The 21,964-nt window shown below is 41.3% G+C and overlaps 1 protein-coding gene across 6 annotated transcripts in view; it reads left to right on the forward strand.

The window, feature by feature from the left end:
* MARK1 (microtubule affinity regulating kinase 1) overlaps positions 1 to 21,964 on the forward strand; it is a 94,500-nt gene that overhangs the window by 62,498 nt on the left and 10,038 nt on the right. For 3 of the 6 annotated variants that reach the window (XM_060754231.2, XM_060754229.2, XM_060754234.2), the window contains exons 11-15: positions 1,019 to 1,131; positions 9,772 to 9,946; positions 11,756 to 11,949; positions 17,601 to 17,701; positions 19,847 to 20,008. In XM_060754231.2, coding sequence (XP_060610214.2) covers positions 1,019 to 1,131; positions 9,772 to 9,946; positions 11,756 to 11,949; positions 17,601 to 17,701; positions 19,847 to 20,008 — 745 coding nt within the window. The remainder of the gene's footprint in view (positions 1 to 1,018; positions 1,132 to 9,771; positions 9,947 to 11,755; positions 11,950 to 17,600; positions 17,702 to 19,846; positions 20,009 to 21,964) is intronic. The other 3 variants (XM_060754232.2, XM_060754233.2, XM_060754235.2) reach the window with 1 other exon arrangement.

The raw sequence follows: 21,964 nt of genomic DNA on the forward strand, positions 1-21,964 counted from the left end.
TGATTCCATGGCTTGTTCTCAATTGATAGTAAAAATCCAAATGTCTCATGGAAAGCAATTAATTATGAAACCCCTTTCCCCTCATTTTCTCTACATATCTTTCATAGATTCTATGAAAGTTTATTCTAAAATCTTTGCTAATACTACATAAATATTAATTGCTTGTTAGTAGGGAAAATTAGGAACATTACCACCAATCAGGCATATATTTATAAGAAGATTTGTTAATTGTGTACATTATATTCTGGAAAATTAACATGAGTAACTAAATCTGAAATGGGAATTCTTACATAATTACCTCTGGATGAGTGTTCAAAGTAATAAAAGGTAAAAGGTAAAGGTTTTCCCCTGACATTAACTCCAGTCGTGTCCGACTCTGGAGTGTGGTGCTCATCTCCATTTCTAAGCCGAAGAGCCGGCATTGTTCGTAGACATCTCCAAGGTCATGTGGCCAGCATGACTGCATGGAACGCCGTAATACGCCGTAATAAATCAAAGTAATACTGCTATCAAAAAGAAGAAAAGCAGGGATACATCTGATGTTTTATTTATTTATTTATGACATTTGTATGCAGCCCTTCTCACCCAAAGGGGACTCAGAGCGTCTTACAAGATATATATACATACAATATATTTTATTATTAGCATAGCACAATATCAGTATTATATATTACTATATTGTACTATACCATTATATTGTAATATTATTAGTAATATTACATGTAATATAAAATATATAATTATAATATTGTATTATTATTATTAGTTTTATATTGCATTACATTACAATATTATTAATATTATATGTACTGTATATACAATGTATTATATTATATTATTAGCACAGCAGAGGGGACAAGGTGGAACTGTCTTCCTGGTCCCCTCTCTCTTCACTCTGGCCCAGAGCAGCAGTTCGTACTGTGGGGAGGGTATCCCAGCTGATGTTCACATTATTTAGTTGACATAGTTTTGATACATTTTGACAAGGATAAATTGACTTGTATTATTATTTCTACAGATATTATGGTCACTATGGGTTTTGCAAGAGAAGAAATTCATGACTCTTTAGTAAACCAAAAATATGATGAAGTAATGGCTACTTATCTGCTCCTAGGCAGAAAACCACCTGAGGTAATTCATAGTTCTTTATTTTTATCTGCCATTTTTTATTTTGTCTTATTGTTCAGCTAGTTTTAGAATTGTTTTGAATAATATTGTTATTGTTGTTAATACTAGTTCTATATTGATTTATATCCTGCCTTTTTCCCATCTGGGACTCAAGGCATCTTGTAAGAGTTAAAATGGACATAGCAGTTGCTAAAAAAGTTAAAAAGAACTGAGTATCCTGTAGATAACTGACAAATGTACTGTTTGAGATATTGAACATATGAACGTATGACTCAGCAATCACTGTTACACATTGTTTACACATGCAGCAAAATAAGGTACATTATCACTTGATGCAGATGAAGAATATTTTATAGTCTTCCATAGGCTACTCCAGACATAAGAGCAATTCAGATTCATGCCAATTTGACTAAAGTCACAACATGTCCTTCGGAATGCTTTTACATGTTTCTACATTCAAACATTCTTTAACAGTAAAACACAGTAGAATGCATGATCTCCTCCCCTTCCACCCAAAATGGGTCCTTTTTCATTTTGAAATTATGGAAGTTTGGGAACCATTGCTCTAGAACACTATCCTCCTTTGTCTAAGCTGCAATGCTGTTCTTGTCATACTGGGTGAGCTTATACTTGGATGAGGGTCCTGGTGGGAAGGTGGGAGGCTGAAAGAAGGACTTCTTTCAGCCCCACCCCTTCCCAACAGGACTCTCACCTCTCCACACAGCAACTCAGCTCTCCTTCTTCTCTAACACAGCACACACCTTCCTCTCCTCCTTTCTTGTGCTGTACATGGCTTTCTCTCTTCCTCTCTCAGCACAGTGTGTGCCTTCCTCTCCTTCTTTCTCGGCGCCCGTCTTTTCCACTTTTATTTATTCATATACACACATCATTTCCCCCAAAATGAATAGTTCAAATAAACTATGGCGATTATTGGAAGGTTATGTAAGCACATTTACATTGAAGAAGATTAGAATAATGATGTAATCAGATCTGAACAGTCTTATATTAAATTAGTTTTATGTAAATATTGAGAAACTATTTATTTATTTACGTCATTTTTATCCCACCCATTTCAGCCCAAAGGTGACTCAGGCCGGCGTACAGAATTGGCACAATTAAATGCCGTGTGTGTGTGTGCACGCGCGCGCACACACACACACACATACATATCTCAGTTAAAAGCAATTAAATTATATCATAAATACATATAAAAACCGAAGAAGCAATAAAAACTATATATAAATCTATAAAACCAATGCCTTCCGGTTCAGTTCCTCATCTGTTTACATTGTCTTAGCTGTTCTGTGTTCATATACCTATTTGAGTTTATCTGGTCACACTGAAGTTCCATTTAACCTACTGATGCCTCAAATAATGCAATTTTATTGGTATCTATTGTTATTTTGAAATTTACCAGTAGCTCCTGCATTTCCAACTTCAGCTTACACTTGAGTCAATACATTTTCCCAGTTTTTTGTAGCAAAATTAGGTGCTTCGGCTTATATTCAGATCGACTTATACTCAAGCATATATGGTACATATCCCAAGCTTCATACAATCCATATATATTGGTAACAAGGTTGACATAATTACGACAGCATCCCATATAAAATAGTCCCTGATAGAAGCAAACTGTAGCGTACATAAAAGATTCTAAGTTCTGCAGATTTGTACTTTCATGTAATTCCTTTGATTAAAAACTACAGTTACTGTTATGTTTACCTACGTCTGAATCGGTACAGGCCTTTCTACCAACTTATTCCTGCTTCATGTATCAATCCAGTCTTCATTTACATCATATACTCTTTCAGACCTTGCACTTCCTCAACAGTTTATTTTTGTGGCATGTTCAAAGAAAGCAGAAAATAATAATAGAGCTTTTAAGGGGCAGCATTATGCAATGTTACCAATGCCCTAGAAAAAAAAACATGTCCAAGAAGATATTTGTGTTTAGGGAAACATTAAGAATAATTTAACAAACTACAGCAGTTGTATCAATATGCTCAGTTCAGTATCTGAACTGAGAATACAGTCTTTTCCCAATTAATATTAATGCACAATGTGAAAATGAGACCGATAGTCCCTTTTGAATTATACATCTTTATAATAAATCAACAGACTGCAGTTGTCCTGGGGTGCTTTCCTCAGTGGTGCAAGTCTACTAGAAATGAAAATGTCAACTTGCAGTATTTAATACTTGAATCCTTTGAGATAATGATGCTCATCTTTGAACAAGAAGAATTCCGCCTTTTGCCCTTTCTTCTTTGTGTGGTTTGAGAAACAGGGAAAGAATGCATTTCCTGTCACAAGCTGTCAGGGATTGCTGTTCTTTTAAAGAGGCGCAACCAATGCATCATTCTAGGACTCTGTATATTTATAGGAAGCATTACCCCACACAAGCAAGCATGGATGATTTAATATTCTTTGATGTATTATCATATAGTTTGATGAAACATAGTTTCTTCACTGTATTTTACTTCTTTGCATAATTCTTTCCCTTGACTATATTTTTCTTTTACGGGCAATCAGTCTCAGAGGGTTCCATCAGTAACTGAAAACCAGCTGGAGAGACTCTTTCCATAGCTGACATTCATGCACTTCAAATATTTCTATCCACAATCCTTGTATCTGCATGTTCATAGAATCATAGAATCATAGAATCAAAGAGTTGGAAGAGACCTCATGGGCCATCCAGTCCAACCCCCTGCCAAGAAGCAGGAATATTGCATTCAAATCACCCCTGACAAATGGCCATCCAGCCTCTGCTTAAAAGCTTCCAAAGAAGGAGCCTCCACCACACTCCGGGGCAGAGAGTTCCACTGCTGAACGGCTCTCACAGTCAGGAAGTTCTTCCTAATGTTCAGATGGAATCTCCTCTCTTGTAGTTTGAAGCCATTGTTCCGCGTCCTAGTCTCCAAGGAAGCAGAAAACAAGCTTGCTCCCTCCTCCCTGTGGCTTCCTCTCACATATTTATACATGGCTATCATATCTCCTCTCAGCCTTCTCTTCTTCAGGCTAAACATGCCCAGTTCCCTAAGCCGTTCCTCATAGGGCTTGTTCTCCAGACCCTTGATCATTTTAGTCGCCCTCCTCTGGACACATTCCAGCTTGTCAATATCTCTCTTGAATTGTGGTGCCCAGAATTGGACACAGTATTCCAGATGTGGTCTAGCCAAAGCAGAATAGAGGGGTAGCATTACTTCCTTAGATCTAGACACTATGCTCCTATTGATGCAGGCCAAAATCCCATTGGCTTTTTTTGCCGCCACATCACATTGTTGGCTCATGTTTAACTTGTTGTCCACGAGGACTCCAAGATCTTTTTCACACGTACTGCTCTCGAGCCAGGCATCCCCCATTCTGTATCTTTGCATTTCATTTTTTCTGCCAAAGTGGAGTATCTTGCATTTGTCACTGTTGAACTTCATTTTGTTAGTTTTGGCCCATCTCTCTAATCTGTCAAGATCGTTTTGAATTCTGCTCCTGTCCTCTGGACTATTGGCTATCCTTCCCAATTTGGTGTCATCTGCAAACTTGATGATCATGCCTTCTAGCCCTTCATCTAAGTCATTAATAAAGATGTTGAACAGGACCGGGCCCAGGACGGAACCCTGCGGCACTCCACTTGTCACTTCTTTCCAAGATGAAGAGGAAGCATTAGTGAGCACTCTCTGTGTTCGTCCACTTAACCAATTACAGATCCACCTCACCGTAGTTTTGCCTAGCCCACATTGGACTAGTTTCCTTGCCAGAAGGTCATGGGGGACCTTGTCGAAGGCCTTACTGAAATCCAGGTACGCTACATCCACGGCATTCCCCGCATCTACCCAGCTTGTAGCTCTATCGAAGAAAGAGATCAGATTAGTCTGGCATGACTTGTTTTTGATAAATCCATGTTGACTATTAGCGATGACTGCATTTGTTTCTAAGTGTTTGCAGACCGCTTCCTTAACAATCTTTTCCAGAATCTTGCCCGGTATCGACGTGAGGCTGACCGGACGGTAGTTGTTTGGGTCGTCCTTTTTTCCCTTCTTGAAGATTGGGACCACATTGGCCCTCCTCCAATCTGCTGGAACTTCTCCCGTTCTCCAAGAACTCTCAAAGATGGTTGCCAATGGTTCCGAAATGACTTCCGCTAGTTCCTTCAGTACTCTTGGGTGTAGTTGATCTGGCCCTGGGGACTTGAACTCATTAAGAGCGGCCAGGTATTCCTGGACGACTTCTTTCCCAATTTGGGGTTGGATGTCCTCCAATCCCTCATCCACTCCATCTTGCTGAGGTTGAAGACTCTCTTTTTGTGAGAAGACCGAGGCAAAGAAGGCATTAAGTAGTTCTGCCTTTTCCCTGTCCCCTGTCAGCATTGCCCCATCTTCTCCTCGAAGAGGTCCTATCGCCTCCTTGTTTTTCCTTTTTCTACTGACATAAGAATAGAAGCCCTTTTTATTGTTTTTAATGTCCCTGGCAAGTCTGAGCTCGTTTTTTGCTTTAGCTTTGCGGACCTTTTCCCTACAGGTGTTGGCTATTTGTTTGAATTCTTCTTTGGTGATTTCTCCCTTTTTCAACTTCTTGTGCATGTCTCTTTTGTGTCTTAGCACAGTTAGAAGTTCTTTGGACATCCATTCTGGCTTCTTTGCACTTGTCCTATTTTTTCTCTTTGTTGGCACGGTTTGCAATTGCGCCTTGAGTATTTCACTCTTGAGAAATTCCCATCCATCCGTAGCTCCCTTGTCTTTTAGTATCTGTGTCCACGGAATGCTGCTCAGCGTTTCCTTCATTTTTTGGAAATCAGCTCTCCTAAAGTCCAAAATGCGGGTTTGACTTGTCTTAGTTTTGGCCTTCCTTTGTACCTCAAATTGCAGGAGCACATGGTCACTTGCCCCTAAGGATCCTACCACTTCGACCGCATCGATCAGGTCCTCCGCATTTGTTAGGATGAGATCAAGAGTAGCCAATCCCCTTGTTGCCTCTTCTACCTTCTGGACCATGAAATTGTCTGCAAGGCAAGCGAGGAATTTGTTGGACCTTGTACTCTTGGCCGAGTTTGTTTTCCAGCAAATATCGGGATAGTTGAAATCGCCCATGACTACTACATCTCTTTTCTGTGCCTGTTTGGTCAACTGTTGGCAGAAGACTTCATCAAGATCTTCCTCCTGGCTTGGGGGTCTGTAGTAGACGCCTACAACGACATCTTTTTGAGTCCCAGTTCCCTTGATTCTTATCCAGATGATTTCAAGCTGGTTTCCCAGATTGCTGTCTTGAATTTCTTCTGCAGCATAAGAGTTTTTGACATATAAGGCTACTCCGCCTCCTCTCCCCTTTGTTCGGTTTCTGTGAAAGAGGTTATACCCCTCGATGTCTACATTCCAGCGATAGGAGTCATCCCACCAGGTTTCAGTGATGGCTATGATATCATATTTGTGGTGTAGTGCTAGAAGTTGGAGTTCGTCTTGTTTATTTCCCATGCTCTGTGCATTAGTGTAAAGACATGTGAGCCCCTGGGATCTTCCCTTGAGCTGTTTAATTGGGATTATTGTGCTTTTGGTACTTGGTCCTTGTTGTGTTTGTGCAGCCCTCCGTTTAGCCTTCTGGCGATTCCCAGACATTATGGGTAAAGTAGTGTTCGCAAGGCTGTTGTCCCCCTCCCCCGGTGGACCTAGTTTAAAGTGCGTCTAATGAGGTTTGCGAGTCTGTGAGCAAAAAGGTGTTTTCCTACTTGTGTGAGATGCACCCCATCCCTTGCCAGTAGACCATCCTCCTGGAATAGCAGGCCATGGTCGAGGAAGCCAAAGCGTTCCTCCTGACACCATTTTCTAAGCCAGTCATTGACCTGTACTATTTTTCTGGCTCTTGTGGGTCCGTGTCTTACAACAGGGAGGAGGGATGAAAAGACCACCTGTACATTACATTCTTTTAGCATTGCTCCTAGAGCTCGAAAATCATTTGTGATCTTTTGAAACATATGCCTTGCAGTATCATTGGTTCCTACATGAATCAACATGAGGGGAGGACGGTGATAGGGCTTGAGGAGCCTGGTGAGCCTCTGAGTGATATGGTGTATTTTTGCCCCCGGTAGGCAGCATATTTCTCGAGCCATCCCATTCGGTCTGGAAATGACAGCTTCCGTTCCTCTAAGGAGGGAGTCGCCTACTACCAAGACCTGTTTACTTTCAGGAATGACAGGGCCCCTTTTGTGCAATGTAGTGTGTAGGTCTCCAGAAAAGTGATCCTGTTGGTGTGAATTGTGTAGGTGAAAAGTGTTGTCCTCCTCCTCGACATCCCCGGTGCATTCGTCAAGGACAATCCATTGAGATTCGTCCAAGAGCCTATGGTTCTCCTGTATGTGTTCCTGTTGCTCCTGGTCTATGGTTGGGGATGGTACCCCTGCAGGATTGTGCAAGTGTGAATGTTGTGAAGTGTTGTCCCAGTCAGGGCTATCCCCTGCACACTGATCAAGGATGAGCCACTGATCAGTATCTAAGCCATTCTGGTCTTCCCCAATATGTTGTGTTTCTTGGTCAGGTGCTACTTGTGTGAGAATTTGGAATCTATTGTGTAACTGCAGCTGAGCGGAAGTATTCTGAGGAGGCTTCTGGGTCCTATGTGTCCTTCTAAGGGTGACATTTCTCCAAGCCTGAGGGTTGTCCACATCTGAGGTGCTGTTCTGTTGAGCCTCCCCATAATGTTGGTGTGATATGGGCCGTGTGTCTAGGCCAGTGTGGTGTGTGGTGTCTAAGAACAGCTCAAGTTCCTGAATGTCCTTAAGGGTCTTAATCCGGTCCTCAAGTTGTCGTATCCTGTGTTCCATGCGAGTGATCTGTGTACACTTGGGGCAGATGTAATTGAGTAATTGTAGTGTGAAAAAGCTGAACATGCCACAGCTTGTGCATGAGATGGGATGTTTTCGTGTTTGTTCCATCTGGAGGTTGCTAATGACCTCCTCTTGGTGTGTGTTTGATGTTGTTGTCTGTATGCAGGGGTGAAAGTTATATAGGATAACCAGGAAGCCCCGCCTCTCAGACAGAGCAGTTAATTTTTAAACTCAGGAAGCCCCTCCCCTCAAACAGAGCAGTTAATTTTTAAACTCAGGAAGCCCCGCCTCTCAAAGAAAGCAGCGCTGAAAGCTGTTAAATTTAAACAAAGCTTACCCTGAAGCAGAAGGAAACAAAATGGGTTCCTGCTTCCTCAACTTCTGTGGAAAGCCCAGCTACTTCTGTGGAAAGCCCATCTGTGGAAAGATAGGAAAACAGCTCATGGGGAGATTTAAGAGGCCTCCTCCATTCCTTGCTCTTCTGTTGCCAATGTCAGGCCTTAGGCTGCTTTTTAGATTATTATTAACTGACCAGGGGGGGAAATGCACAATTGATAGCTGCATCTGAGACCAAAATTATGGATGACTAGCTTGGGGACCCGGCAATGCTTGGGTTACTTGAGAAAGGCAATTGTTTGTTTTGGGAAGTTCAGTAATACCTCTGGATCCAGTATATGATGGAAGGGGAGGAGATCATGCATTCTACTGTGTTTTACTGTTAAAGAATGTTTGAATGTAGAAACATATAAAAGTATTCCGAAGGACATGTTGTGACTTTAGTATATGATGTTGGCCCCGGTTTGGTCCAGATCTGACATCGGCTGCGTTCAATGCTATCTGAATAAGGGTGAACTACAACTCCCAGATCAGAGGTCATAAACCCCTATTATTATTATTATTATTATTATTAATTTCATACACTTTTACCCCACCCTTCTCCCCCCCAAGGGGGTGACTCTCAGGGCGGCCTCACATAAGCACTGTACGATGCTATCATCATACAAATAGTCAACAGATACATTAAAACATTAAAACAATTCATTAAAACAATAAATTAGTTACACCAATTAAAACCAAAACCCTGTCTGTATAAATAGTTGGACATGTTGGGTCTGTGTGCCAGGTTTGGTCCAGATCTATAGGCAGCTGGGTTCAGTGCTTTCTGGATACGAGTGAACTACAACTCCCAGAGCCAAGGTCATTTACCCCCAAACCCCACCTGTATGCATAGTTGGGCATGTGTGCCAACTTTGGTGCAGATCTGATGTCACCTGGGTTCAGGTCTCTCTGGATAAGGTGAACTACTCCCATATGCCATAGGAATGGTTAAGAAAGGGTTAAGTGAGCGGCAGTGGGTGGGGTCATGCAAATTTGGAGAGAGAAAGGAACCCTGGGATTTCTATTCTGGAGGGGGGAAAAGAAATATCTAGGATGAAATGGTCCCTGAATGAGAGCATTCCTTGAGTGGTTGGTGTTCGGGGAGGGTTTGGGCTACTTGTTCCATACGCTCACTATAACCTGCAGTTGAGGAAGTGCCTTTGGAGGCTTCTCAGCACTTGCAATTATTGCCTGCTTGTGGAGGCGGGACGCAGTCTGTGTAAACAGACACCTCTGCCACATACACACATTTTCATTTTTATAATGTGTATAGATAAATATATAGATAGATGATGAAATGCTACCTTGCAATTCCATACAACCTTTGGTGACATAAAGCAGTCCTCCTGAAATAAATAAAAGATGATCTGAATAACTTTAAAGAACAATTGCAAGTGTTTGTGTTGAAAATTAGGATGTTTGTATTCCTTTCTGAAAGTTGTCCTTTGTCTATGTAGTTCGAGGGAAACGAGTCTCTGTCCAGCACTAACCTGAGTCAAAGATCTCGGCCCAGCAGTGACCTCAACAACAGTTCTATGCAATCTCCTGCTCATCTGAAAGTCCAGCGGAGCATATCAGCCAATCAGAAACAGCGTCGGTTCAGTGAACATGGTGGGGATGGCATTCAACCAAGTAAAGTAGCCAAATACAATTTTAAGCTGTGTGCCATGTTTCTGGGTCTTGGCAGTGCTACCTCTCTGTGCATTAATTGTGTGCCTCTTCACACTGCATCATGGTGCTTATATCATGTGAGCGTTCTGTGGTAAATATAGTGCGGGTTAGTCAACAAATGTGTTAAATTGCATTTGTGTTTCTTCTGGTGTTTGTAACTATTTTAAATACCTGCTTAATTGTGCTTTGCATCTACTATCATTGCTCTGAATATAAACTTGGAAATAGCATATAGAAAAATGATTATAAAATAGGCCCTTTGATTAAAAAGACAATTGTGTGTCTCAACATAGAAGTTTGAATTTTTACTTTTTGGACCACAGCCTTTTTAATCCTTCAAACAGCTTGGTCAGCAGCTATTCTGACTGAGAGATCCTGGGAGCTCTAGTGCAAAAATATCCCCACCCCTTTCCCAAGCTCTGTCTGAACATTTTAAGCCATTGCCTACAATGTGGACAGCTGAGTCCTTTCTGTGCAAGCGGAACTGTTTTGTATAAAGCAATCCCCAAAGTCCTTTGTGTTGTTGTGACATTGTCCTTTCTGTAGCAAAAGAAGAGGGCTGCTTGCATCTACCTTTGTTGCAAATCTCTCTTTTTTCAATGAACACTTTACAAGGTTTGGTAACTGGGCTTGTGCATCTATTGGTAGAAAAGGGTGCTCTCAGAAATCTGGGAGTTCAGTTTTCTGACTCTGCATGGGAGAATATTGAGATGGCTCTCCAACATCTGTCAGTTAGAAGTGCTAGTTAATAATCCTGTCAGTAGCTTATACTTGCATAGCAAAATCATCTGACTAGAGATGCGTTTGAGCTGCCACCTTTAATTTGTTCATTGTGGTTCTCAAACATACTTTTTGAACCTATGCATTTTAAATGGAAATGGAAAATACTTGGCATGCATTTATTTGAAAGTAATCTGGAAATAAAGATGCACTGCAGATGAAGAAAAGGGAGAAAAACCAGTGGTATTAAAAAAAAACGTTGTGTCACAAGGTTAAACTCTTGTGCCAGCAGGACTGCTGATCAATAGGTCAGTGGTTTGAATCCTGGGACAGCGGGTTGAGCTCCCTCTGTCAGCTCCAGCTCCCCATGCAGGGATATGAGAGAAGCCTCCCATAAGGATGGTAAAACATCAAACACCCGGGCATCCCCTTGGCAACGTCCTTGCAGATAGCCAATGTTGTCACACCAGAAACGACTTGCAGTTTCTCAAAACTGACACACACAAAAATAAAGTTGTTTCCCTTTATGGATCTCACACCGTTCTTTTAGAAATTATTAGCAATGTGTTCACAAGTGTATCAAAGTAGATTAATATGTAATACATGATATATTCCATGGAACTGCTGATTGCAGTGGTTTTGGTTTGCATCTCTGGCATGTTTAGTTAGTTGTTACTGAGATTATATGTGTGGATGCACAAATGAGTTGACAGCCAATCGTAACCTTGTGGCCATATGCATTGAAGCCAGTTGAATAATAATGAGGTATATCTCTGTGTTGCATTTATTCTAAGAGCATAGAAAATTTAACTGGAAACAAATAGTGAATATTTGGTTGATGCTATGTAAAATCATGCTGTCCTGATGCTCATGACTCATTTGATTTCAGGTAATGTATGAGCATGACATCTTATTTTTATAGCACAACACAAGGATCTTATTTGTATTAGTAGCTTGGATTTTATTTTTAGTACGAGTGCAGATAATTTTCATACTCACTGAAGGTGATTCAGAGAGCATCTCCTCATTGATGTTGCTTCTGCTTGACAGTTGGCCCATCAATCCCTCCTGCTGTCTCATACTCAAAAAGAGCTCAAGCAAATAGTGTGGAGAGTGACCATAAAGAGGAATGGGACAAAGATGTACCACGTAAACTGAGCAGCACTACAGTTGGGTCCAAAGGTGAGATGACAGCAAGTCCATTGGTGGGCCCCGAAAGGAAAAAATCAACTACGGTTCCAAGTGTAAGTGAGATTTTTGATCACTGCTGGGGTCATCTCTGCTTTGTAGCATGCCATAGTGCATTGCCTTGACTGGTTTGCTTTGGATAAAGAATGTAAATGATGACATATGGCAATAAGCAGGTGAATGAACATTCAGATGTTCAGAAATTACTGACATATAAGAAATTGGATTTGCCATGTAAAAATGAGAGCCGGTGTGGTGGTTTGAGAGTTGGATCAGGACTCAAGATTCAAATACCCATGGGAACCTTGGACGATTTCCACTTTCTCTGCCTCAGATGAGAGCAGTGTCAAACCTCTAAAGATATCTTACCAAGGATTGCTCATAACAATAGCATATGAAAACACTGGCATTTGAATTGTTGCAGAAGGAAACTTCCAGCACACCTTACATTGTGGATCTCTAATTTAAACGTTGCCTTAAAAGAACAGGAGGTGTGAAATATCAGTATGCTATCAAGCAGTGGTTTCCAACCTTTGGTCCTTCAGGTATTTTGGACTTTAGTCCCCAGAATTCCTGACAACCTAGCCAGGACTTAGAATCATAGAGTTGGAAGAGACCTCATTGGCCATCCAGTCCAACTCCCTGCAAAGTAGCAGGAAAATCGCATTCAAAGCACCCTGACAGATGGCCATCCAGCCTCTGTTTAAAAGCTTCCAAAGAAGGAGCCCCCACCACACTCCGGGGTAGAGAGTTCCACTGCTGAACAGCTCTCGCCGTTCTGGGAATTGGAGTCCCAAACACTTGGAGGACCAATGTTTCATAGAATCATAGAGTTGGAAGAGACCTCGTGGGCCATCTTCCAAGAAACAGAAAAATCGCATTCATTTGGACACCACTGCTATAGAAACACAGGATTCATATACTGCTGTGTTTAGGTCCCATCTTGTTCACCCTCCATTGTGGCTACTAGAAACTCCTGCACATTTGGAAATTTTTACATCTATTTGAATAAGCAATACCATTCTGCCATTCAGAGAAATGGTTCTGTTCTAGATTCTTCTCCCAGTTGCTCATGTGTTAGCATTCCTACTCTGCCCCAGTTCCTTTATGTCTGCATCAACAGCAGCAATGTGTGGGAGCTTCTCCATCCATTTTCAGCTAAGCAATGCCTAATTGTCATAAAGCAGGAAAAAGTATCTGCTAGATACCATCATTTGGAATACTCTTGGAATACTCTTGATGGTTATTTATTTATTTATTTATTTACTATTCTTGTATACCGCTGTATCTCAAGCCCGAGGGCGACTCACAGCGGTTTCCAGACAGCAAACAGCAAAGACAATAAAAACAGCAATAATTAATATACAAAACAGTTAAATTACACATTTCCATTACTAGCTAATAAACCATCAACAATACACAGTTATCACAATCGCCTCATCATCCAAGCGTGATCCAAATTCGTCGTCCATTGTTCCGTTCCTGTGTTCAAATTACCAGAATTGCACTGAATTACTCAAACGCCTGCACAAACATCCAGGTCTTCAACTTTCTTCGGGATGTCATGAGAGATGGTGCCAGCCTAACATCTACAGGAAGGGCATTCCACAGCCGAGGAGCCACCACCGAGAAGGCCCTATCCCTCGTCCCCGCCAACCGTGCTTGAGAGGCTGGCGGGATCGAGAGCAGGGCCTCCCCGGAAGATCTCAAAGTCCGGGTGGGTTCATGTATAAATATATTAGGGGATGTCATAGGGAGGAGGGGGCAAGCTTTATTTTCTGCTGCCCTGGAGACTAGGACGCAGAGCAATGGCTTCAAACTACAAGAAAGGAAATTCCACCTGAACATTAGGAAGAACGTCCTGATTGAGAGAGCTGTTCAGCAGTGTGGTGGAGGCGCCTTCTTTGGAGGCTTTTAAGCAGAGGCTGGATTGCCATCTGTCAGGGGTGCTTTGATTGCGATTTTTCTGCTTCTTGGCAGGGGGTTGGATTGGATGGCCCATGAGGTCTCTTCCAATTCTATGATTCTATGATTTTCTAGATTCATTTCAGTTGAAGCACAGTGCCTTTTCAGTAGAACTGAAAAGGAAGCAGACTGTTCCTATAGACCAGGCATCCTCAAACTGCAGGCCTCCAGCTGTTTGGGCCTCCAACTCCCAGAAGCCCCAATGAGCTTGTTCAGTAGTCAGGGATTCTGGGAGTTGAAGGCCCAAACAGCTGGAGGGCCACAGTTTGAGGAAGCCTGCTATAGACAGTTAATTACATGGCTGTTCCAGGTGTGGAACATATTGCATGAGACAATCACAGCCCTGTTCATAGAATCATAGAGTTGGAAGAGACCTCATGGGCCATCCAGTCCAACCCCCTGTCAAGAAGCAGGAATATTGCATTCAGAGCACCCCTGACAGATGGCCATCCAGCCTCTGTTTAAAAGCCTCCAAAGAAGGAGCCACCACCACACTCCGGGGCAGAGAGTTCCACGGCTGAACAGCTCTCACAGTCAGGAAGTTCTTTCTCATGTTCAGATGGATACATTGAATACAATGTTGTATTCATCATACTTTCTTTACGGCATGAAGGCATTCTTCATATCTTTATGAAGGGAGATTGAAGTCTTTAGTTCTGTACGGATTTGGATGCGCCAATCCATTATGTTCCAATCACCCATCTTTTGTGTTACATTATTGAAGCTGCAGTGTTGGGACTTGGTAAAACATTGGAGTCATGCGCAGACCACCACTTCCAGTGTCTTATCTTCAGTTATATCTCAGTCTGTGTTTTTCAGCCCCCATGGTATTATATCTTCTGTATGGATTTTGCCACAGAACCATCACTGTCCCAAAACTCACGGTCGGTCAGCAAAGCTGAGGCTCTCTAGGCCCTGGTATTCACTTGCTCACATAATAGACCTGTCCTGTTTTGGACATTTTCAGATCAGTTTCCCAGATTTCGCATCTCTGAAATCCAGACACATCTCCTGACCCTTAAAATCTGGCAGGCCTACCAGTCCTGGGTTTTGTGCAGTCAGTAGTTATAATAATTTCATGCTCTATCGTCAGGAGATATATATACCAAAGCAGCAGCTTATATGTGAATATCTGACTATTCAAATCATTGTTCTCCCCTTTTGAGGGAAGGCATCCAAGTCAATTAGAAAATAATTGCTGTAGCTGTTTGCCAGAGGCTATAGGAATTTGCATTTCCCTTCAGGACTCTGTTCATTGTCGCTGCCACTTTGGATATGAACGTTCCTAATAATGGAAGCTTGTTCTTTTCATATAATACTGAAGCCTTTGATTCTTTAAGCAGACATAAGAGCGCTTTTCTTCTGTCTGCACTTTATATAAAGTTGATTTGGTGTTGCTAGATAGTCTCCCTCTAGCAAATGGACTTTCAAGGTAAAGAAAGCTTGAGAGAAGAAAACAAAGGCCCAGTTTTAGCTGAGCACTTTCTCTATAGGAGAGTGAACAAAGAATGTTTGCATAGTCTCACCATAGTTACAAAATAATTTGTGTTGTATCTGTGTATATATGTAAAATGCATAATTTCCTGCTCTTTTGCCTTTGAGGAAAAAGAAGACTGTAAAGGTTGCCTGTGTGTATAGCCACACTGCATCCTGGAAGTGGTTGCGTTTTCACACATCTGTACTATGCATTCCGAGCATATATTTGAGTTTTACAATGTCTGACTCTAAGGCAGTGGGTTTCAACCTGTGGGTCCCAGGTGTTTTGGCCTACAACTCCCAGAAATCCCAGCCAGCTGTTAGGATTTCTGGGAGTTGAAGGATAAAACATCTGGGGACCCACAGGTTGAGAACCACTGCTCTAGGATATCTCCCCTCATGGCTCAAAAAGACCTCAGAATGGACAGTTGAAGTACCAGAAACATCCAGACACACAGCTGTCCATTTTAATGCTATCCCTCAATGCACTTTTTGGGGAGCTGAAATGACAGATATGGCTAGATATGGACATGTGTGTACCCCAGATCCCACACAGTTGTCAGTCACTACTTTAGATTAATTACTTAGATACTTTCCATAGAATCATAGAGTGGGAAGAGACCTTGTGGCCCATCCAGTCCAACCCTTCTGCCAAGAAGCAGGAAAATCACATCCAAAGCACCCCTGACAGATGGCCACCCAGCCTCTGTTTCAAAGCCTCTAAAGAAGGAGCCTCCACCACACTCTGGGGCAGAGAGTTCCACTGGTAAACAGCTCTCACAGTCAGCGCTGTTTAAACAATCTGCCAGCCAGCCACAGAGGTTAAAAAAGATTAACAAACTTGTCTGGCATTTTTTATTAAAAAATATTAACCTCTGTGGATTAATGGCAAATTTAAAACTAAAATAGTGATAGAGAAGGCAACCTTCCCTGCATCCAGATGTGAGACTCAATCCATATTGGCAGTGTTGTGCACTTAATCAAAATTCCATCAGAAGGAGATCCTTAATGGCATAAAATGTATTTATTCCACCGAGTAGTTTAAATCTGATACCAGTATAGAATCCTTTAGGTATTCTTCCAACTCCATTGAGTAAAAATGCATTCTGGGTATTTGGCACAAGAGTTCTTTAAGATAATTGCTGCTCATTCATTTTTTTAAAAAAAATACAAACTCTCCCTTTGAGAGCTGTTCAAAGTGGAGAATTAGGTTCCACGCCAGTGCTGTTTTTCTTCTGTAAATCTTTTTGGTCAACTCCTCAAACAGTTTGAATCCATGCGTTTTTGGTAGCTAGTCTGCTACCGAGCACAATTCAAAGTGTTGACTTTGAAAGTGTTGAGCCTAGAAAATCCTAAATGGGCTTACCTGTCTGAAAGTATCACCCTCTATGAACCATTTAGGAGATTAAGATCTTTTGGGGAGGCCGTGCTCTAGGACCCACCTCTTTCACAGGCGTGACTGGTTGGGATGAGAGACAGGGCCTTCTCAGTGGCGGCCCCTTGGCTGTGGAACACCCTCCCTAGTGAAATCAGATCAGCTCCCTCCCTCCTGACCTTCAGAAAGAAACTGAAAACGTGGATGTGGAACCAAGCTTTCAAACAATAGCTTTTAGGTCAACAAGTGGTTACCTGCAATTATGGGAGTTCAGTGCAGTAAGTGATTATAAAATAGTGTAATGACTACTGGAACAGCTTCAGACTAGGAACTTGGATTGCGTGATTTTAATCATTGGTTTTAATGCTAATTATGTGTTTAACTGTTTTGGTTTTTAATGTATTTGCTTATTTATTGGTTGTATATTTGTGCAACATCCAATGATAGCCTTTTTGTAAGCTGCTCTGAGTCCCCTTCAGGGTGAGAGGGGCAGGGTATAAATACTGCAAATAAATAAATAAATGAATAAATCTGGGGGTTTCCTAGGAATCATGTGTACAATTTTCTCTTTCAGAAAAATATGCCTTTGCGATCTGGATTTCCCCCCCTGGTGTAAAGCTATTCTACCAGTTCTTTCTAGGATCAGCATCCTTTCAAAAATTCTATTTTGAGATTGCAAATGTGTGCCTTTCACACTTTTGTTAGAATAGATAATGGAACAATGTTTTTAACCAGTAAACTTAAATTAGAAACTACTGGGGTTAGAGTCAGATGCCAAAATGTGTGGGAAGGTGTATACATTTGCTTATATGTTAGACATTTAGGCATTTTTAGTCTGTCATGTATTTTTTGCTGAATTTACATATAATTGTATGTCTTTATCCTCTCTAGAATAATGTGTTTTCTGGGACTAGCATGACAAGAAGAAACACCTACGTCTGTGAACGGTCTACAGATCGCTATTCTGCCATTCAGAATGGGAAAGACAACAGGTACTCAGCATGACCTCTCCAGAATCTAAGAATTCAAACTGAATTGTTACTGGGTTGTAAAAGAAATCAACATGTACATTTCATGCATTTCAAAAAGGCTGGAAAACAAAATGTGTCACTCTAACAGTTCCTCCGGCTGCAGGTGGAAATAGAGGCCCCTGGGGCTAAAAAAAGAGCCTCTTTAGCCTTGAATAGTCACCACCTTCATCTGGAAGGCAGGACATTCCTTTTCTCTGTTATGCAACAGTTTTTAGTATTTTTGGTGAAACTGCCATATCCCAGCCCCCATCCTGCAAAAATAATAGTGTCTGGTGAAATGTAATAAAATTATAATACAGCGAGACCTTGGGGTTTCGTTCCAGGACTCCTCACAGATACTAAATTTGTTGAATGTTCAAGTCCCATTATATGCAGCAGTATAATAAAATGGTGTCTCTTATTTAAAATGGCAAAATAAAGGCTCGGTTTCTATCTGAATATGTTCAAGCCACGGATGGTGGAATCTGTCGAAAAAGAATCCATGTATATGGAAAGTTATCTCTGTGGTTTTTTTTTTCTTTTTCCAGCTGTGTCAGTTGCCCATGCATCCCTTTCCCCTGCCTCAGCCACAGCGATTTCTGAAGCTGCGAGAATTGGATTATTGGCTAGCATTTTGCAAAGGGGGAGGGGAAACTCCTTTAGAATTCAATAGGGTATGATGAAAAACAGCAGAGAGAAATATGATTTCCTCTGTCAAAATACTGTCCTCTCAAGAGAGTTGATTACACTTCCATCAAAATATGTGCTTTGGCTTGTTCTCCTCCCTTTATTTCATAATTACCAGAAGCTTTCATAATATACCAGTTAGCTATTTGATTGGATATTATGGCAGAGGAGCTGCTGCTATTGTTGTTGTTGTTGTTAATTTGAAAGCCATCTGACAATGTATTTAAAACAAAACAAATTTAGAACTATTCATGAGTGAATATAATTATAAATATAAGCTTTTACAAACAATTAAACCACTTATAATGTTAAACCACTAAACAAGTCCAGTGTTTACTCAGTTTGTAGAAAACCTGATGGTACAAAATATTTTTGACCTGTTGATGGAAGAAGAACAATGATGGAACTCTCCTGGCCTCTCTAAGAAGGAAATTCCCATGACTGAGGCAGCCACCAAGAAGGTTCTCTCCCTTGTTTACACCGAATTACTGAGGTGCAGGGCAGAGGGAACAGCCTCTCCAGATACTCTTAGAGCTCGAATGGACTCATAGTATAATACTTACAATATACTTACAATATTAATAATACTTATGGTAGTGATCAAGAAGTGCTGTGAAACCAACGTTGAAGGCATTTAGTGTTTCTCTTCTTCTGTTTAGCTCAGTGGTTCCCAACCTGTGGCCCATGGACCACCTGTGATCCACAAGAACTAAAATATGGTCCGCGGCCTCACAGTTACTATGCCAATGAGAGAGACTGTTCTCGCGAAACCCTCTTACAGCGCTGAGGCTTATTAAATATGATTTTCTGTAGGCAAACAAATGGCGACTACGGAGTGGCATATGTTCTGTATCAGAAACTAGAACTGATGTGGTCTATTTAATGCAATTTTCTGAATCAACATCCCAAATAACCACACCAACCCTAAAGTTGACCAGAAACTGATTCGTAACCCTTTTGGTACTAATGTTGGAGAGTGATCCCTGGTCAAGTGGTCCCTGGTTTAAAAAAAAAAGGTTGGGAGCCACTGGTTTAGCTCATTGCAGACAGTCCACTCAGCAAACATCAGTGTCCCCTTCACTTGTTACTCAGAGTGATTGTCTGTCTTATCCTCTACCCCTGTACTTCATCTTAGCATGCACACGTTGCTTGATTGCTGGTCAGAAGTTCAACTACCTCTCAAGACAAGTGGGACTTCTTGGCTCTTTTGCTGACATTTATTTTGCTGGGGAGGGGGTATAGCTTACAATAATATATCCATAGCCTGAATAGAGCCAATGCAAAGCACTAGTGCACCATTTTTCAGGGATACGAGATAGTGATTGTGTCTTCCATTTAAATATGCTTTTCAAAAACAATTGAAGCATTTACCTGTAAGCATTATACTAGAATATCTTATGTCTGCTACTACTTTTGACACCTTTCTTCTTGTGACAAAAGCCTAACAGAAATGTCTGCAAGCAGTACTTCTTCTGCCGGCTCTGCTGTATCCTCTGCAGTCTCAACACGGCCTCGACACCAGAAGTCCATGTCTGCCTCTGGTCATCCTATAAAAGTTACGTTGCCAACTATCAAAGATGGCACTGAAGCTTATCGACCAAGGTATTTTTTTCAGTGTACTTCATGTGTATAGATCTTTTATTTTTCAGGCAAAGACACATAGGTATTGAACTATATATGTAGCACAACATACATCACTGCTGGGCTCTGACAGTCTGCTCTATTGGAGCTTGAACATTAACTAGTTGAGCTGGTGCGATAACATAGATACATTCCCAAACATTTTAACTGCTCATAAAACAAAGCTTGTCTACCTGCTGTGAAACAAGGGTAAATTATCTTGGATTAACCATTTATACTTGACTTAGTGACAGGAGTGGCTTCTAAATTCAGGCACAAGTAGGTAAGTGAAGGGCAAGAACAGGTAAGGTGAAAGAAAAAAGGGTACAGATTAATCAGTACAATATGAATCTTAATGGGTTTTGTTTTATTTGTGTGTATGTTGTTGCCTTTTATCCCATACCGTCCAATTGTATTCTCATTTTTTTAAAAACCTAACCTGCAAAGTTGGTATGGTGGAGCGATCTTGGCTGGCCCAAAGTTCCCCAGTGGGAACCTGCCATAATTTTACATTCTGAACTCCAAATTGGGCATTGGCACAGTCACATACACCATGACAGATATTTTACTGACAAATATCAACCAGCCCAGACTTCCTTTCTCTCTCTGTCACTTTCTTATCCTGTGTTTCCCTTCTTTCTTGGCTACTCCTGCTGAAGAGAAAAAAAAATCCCATGTGGCATCTCAAATGATGGAAGGGCTTTGCATAACAATAAAGTAAACTTATTCTCAGTCCTTTCCTTTTCATACAGATGTTTCGAATGTTTAAGATTCCATTCCTTTTTACCCTTTTTAGACAGTGGGTCAAAAAGTTTTGCCTCCTGTGTCATAAAAAAGTTATGAATGAACATATAACAGCAGAAGTTGCTACAAATCATAGCCTGAACTGTCCTTTACGCAAGACTACCGCTCAACATGATTACTATCAATTTGTACACATTTGCGCCATCGTTTAACCCAGGCATCAAAACCATTTTGGAAAAATTCAGGGTTTTGCTTCGTGACTCATGATTTTAAAGCTGTTTTAACGTCATTCAAGTCATTGAATCTGAAACCACGTAGGTTGTCTTTCTGAGGTCCAAACAGGTAAAAGTCAGGAGGGGCCAAACCATAAACATTCTTCAAGTGATTATGAATTTCCTTAGGTCCACAACCTTCTTCTGCCAGGAATTCAATGACAATGCTTTCTTTTAGCTTCAGATTAATGGTTCTAATCAGTCAATCAGAAAAAGAAAAGACTACATCAATAGAATAAGGTTACCTATATCATATCATGCTTATGAGGAGCGTTCATTAAAGATTTCCCTGACCCACTTTTATTTATCACAGGATGCTGAAACTGTGTGTGTGTGTGTGTGTGTGTGTGTGTGTCTGTATGTCTGTGTGTGTCAGGAGTGACTTGAGAAACTGCAAGTCACTTCTGGTGTGAGAAAATTGGCCGTCTGCAAGGATGTTGCCTAGGGGATGCCCGGATGTTTTGGTGTGGGAGGCTTCTCTCATGTCCCCGCATTGGGAACCGGCGCTGACAGAGGGAAGCTCATCCATGCTCTCCCTGGATTCGAACCTCTGACCTGCCAGTCTTCAGTCCTGCCAGCACAAGGGTTAAACCATTGCACCACCGAGGGATCCTAGCTGCACACGTGTAATGCTATACATCTCTATGTGCCAATTTACAGTTCAGAATGGATAACAGTTATGTGCCAATTTACAATTTAGAATGGATAATGGTTTTGATTGTACAGGTGCTGAAGTGGTGTGGGGTTTGATAATGGACCCAGTGCAATACAGAGCAGTCATCAAGTTCCTTTACTTGAAAGGCCGCACACCAAAGGAGACATTAAATAAGATGAAAGAGGTTTATGGTGATGATTCCCCATCATATGATATAGTCAAGAACTGGCATTGTCAATTCAAATGTGGTTGGACTTCAGTGCAAAC

Source organism: Anolis sagrei, chromosome 1, assembly GCF_037176765.1.
Source record: "Anolis sagrei isolate rAnoSag1 chromosome 1, rAnoSag1.mat, whole genome shotgun sequence".
Classification (NCBI taxonomy): domain Eukaryota; kingdom Metazoa; phylum Chordata; class Lepidosauria; order Squamata; family Dactyloidae; genus Anolis; species Anolis sagrei.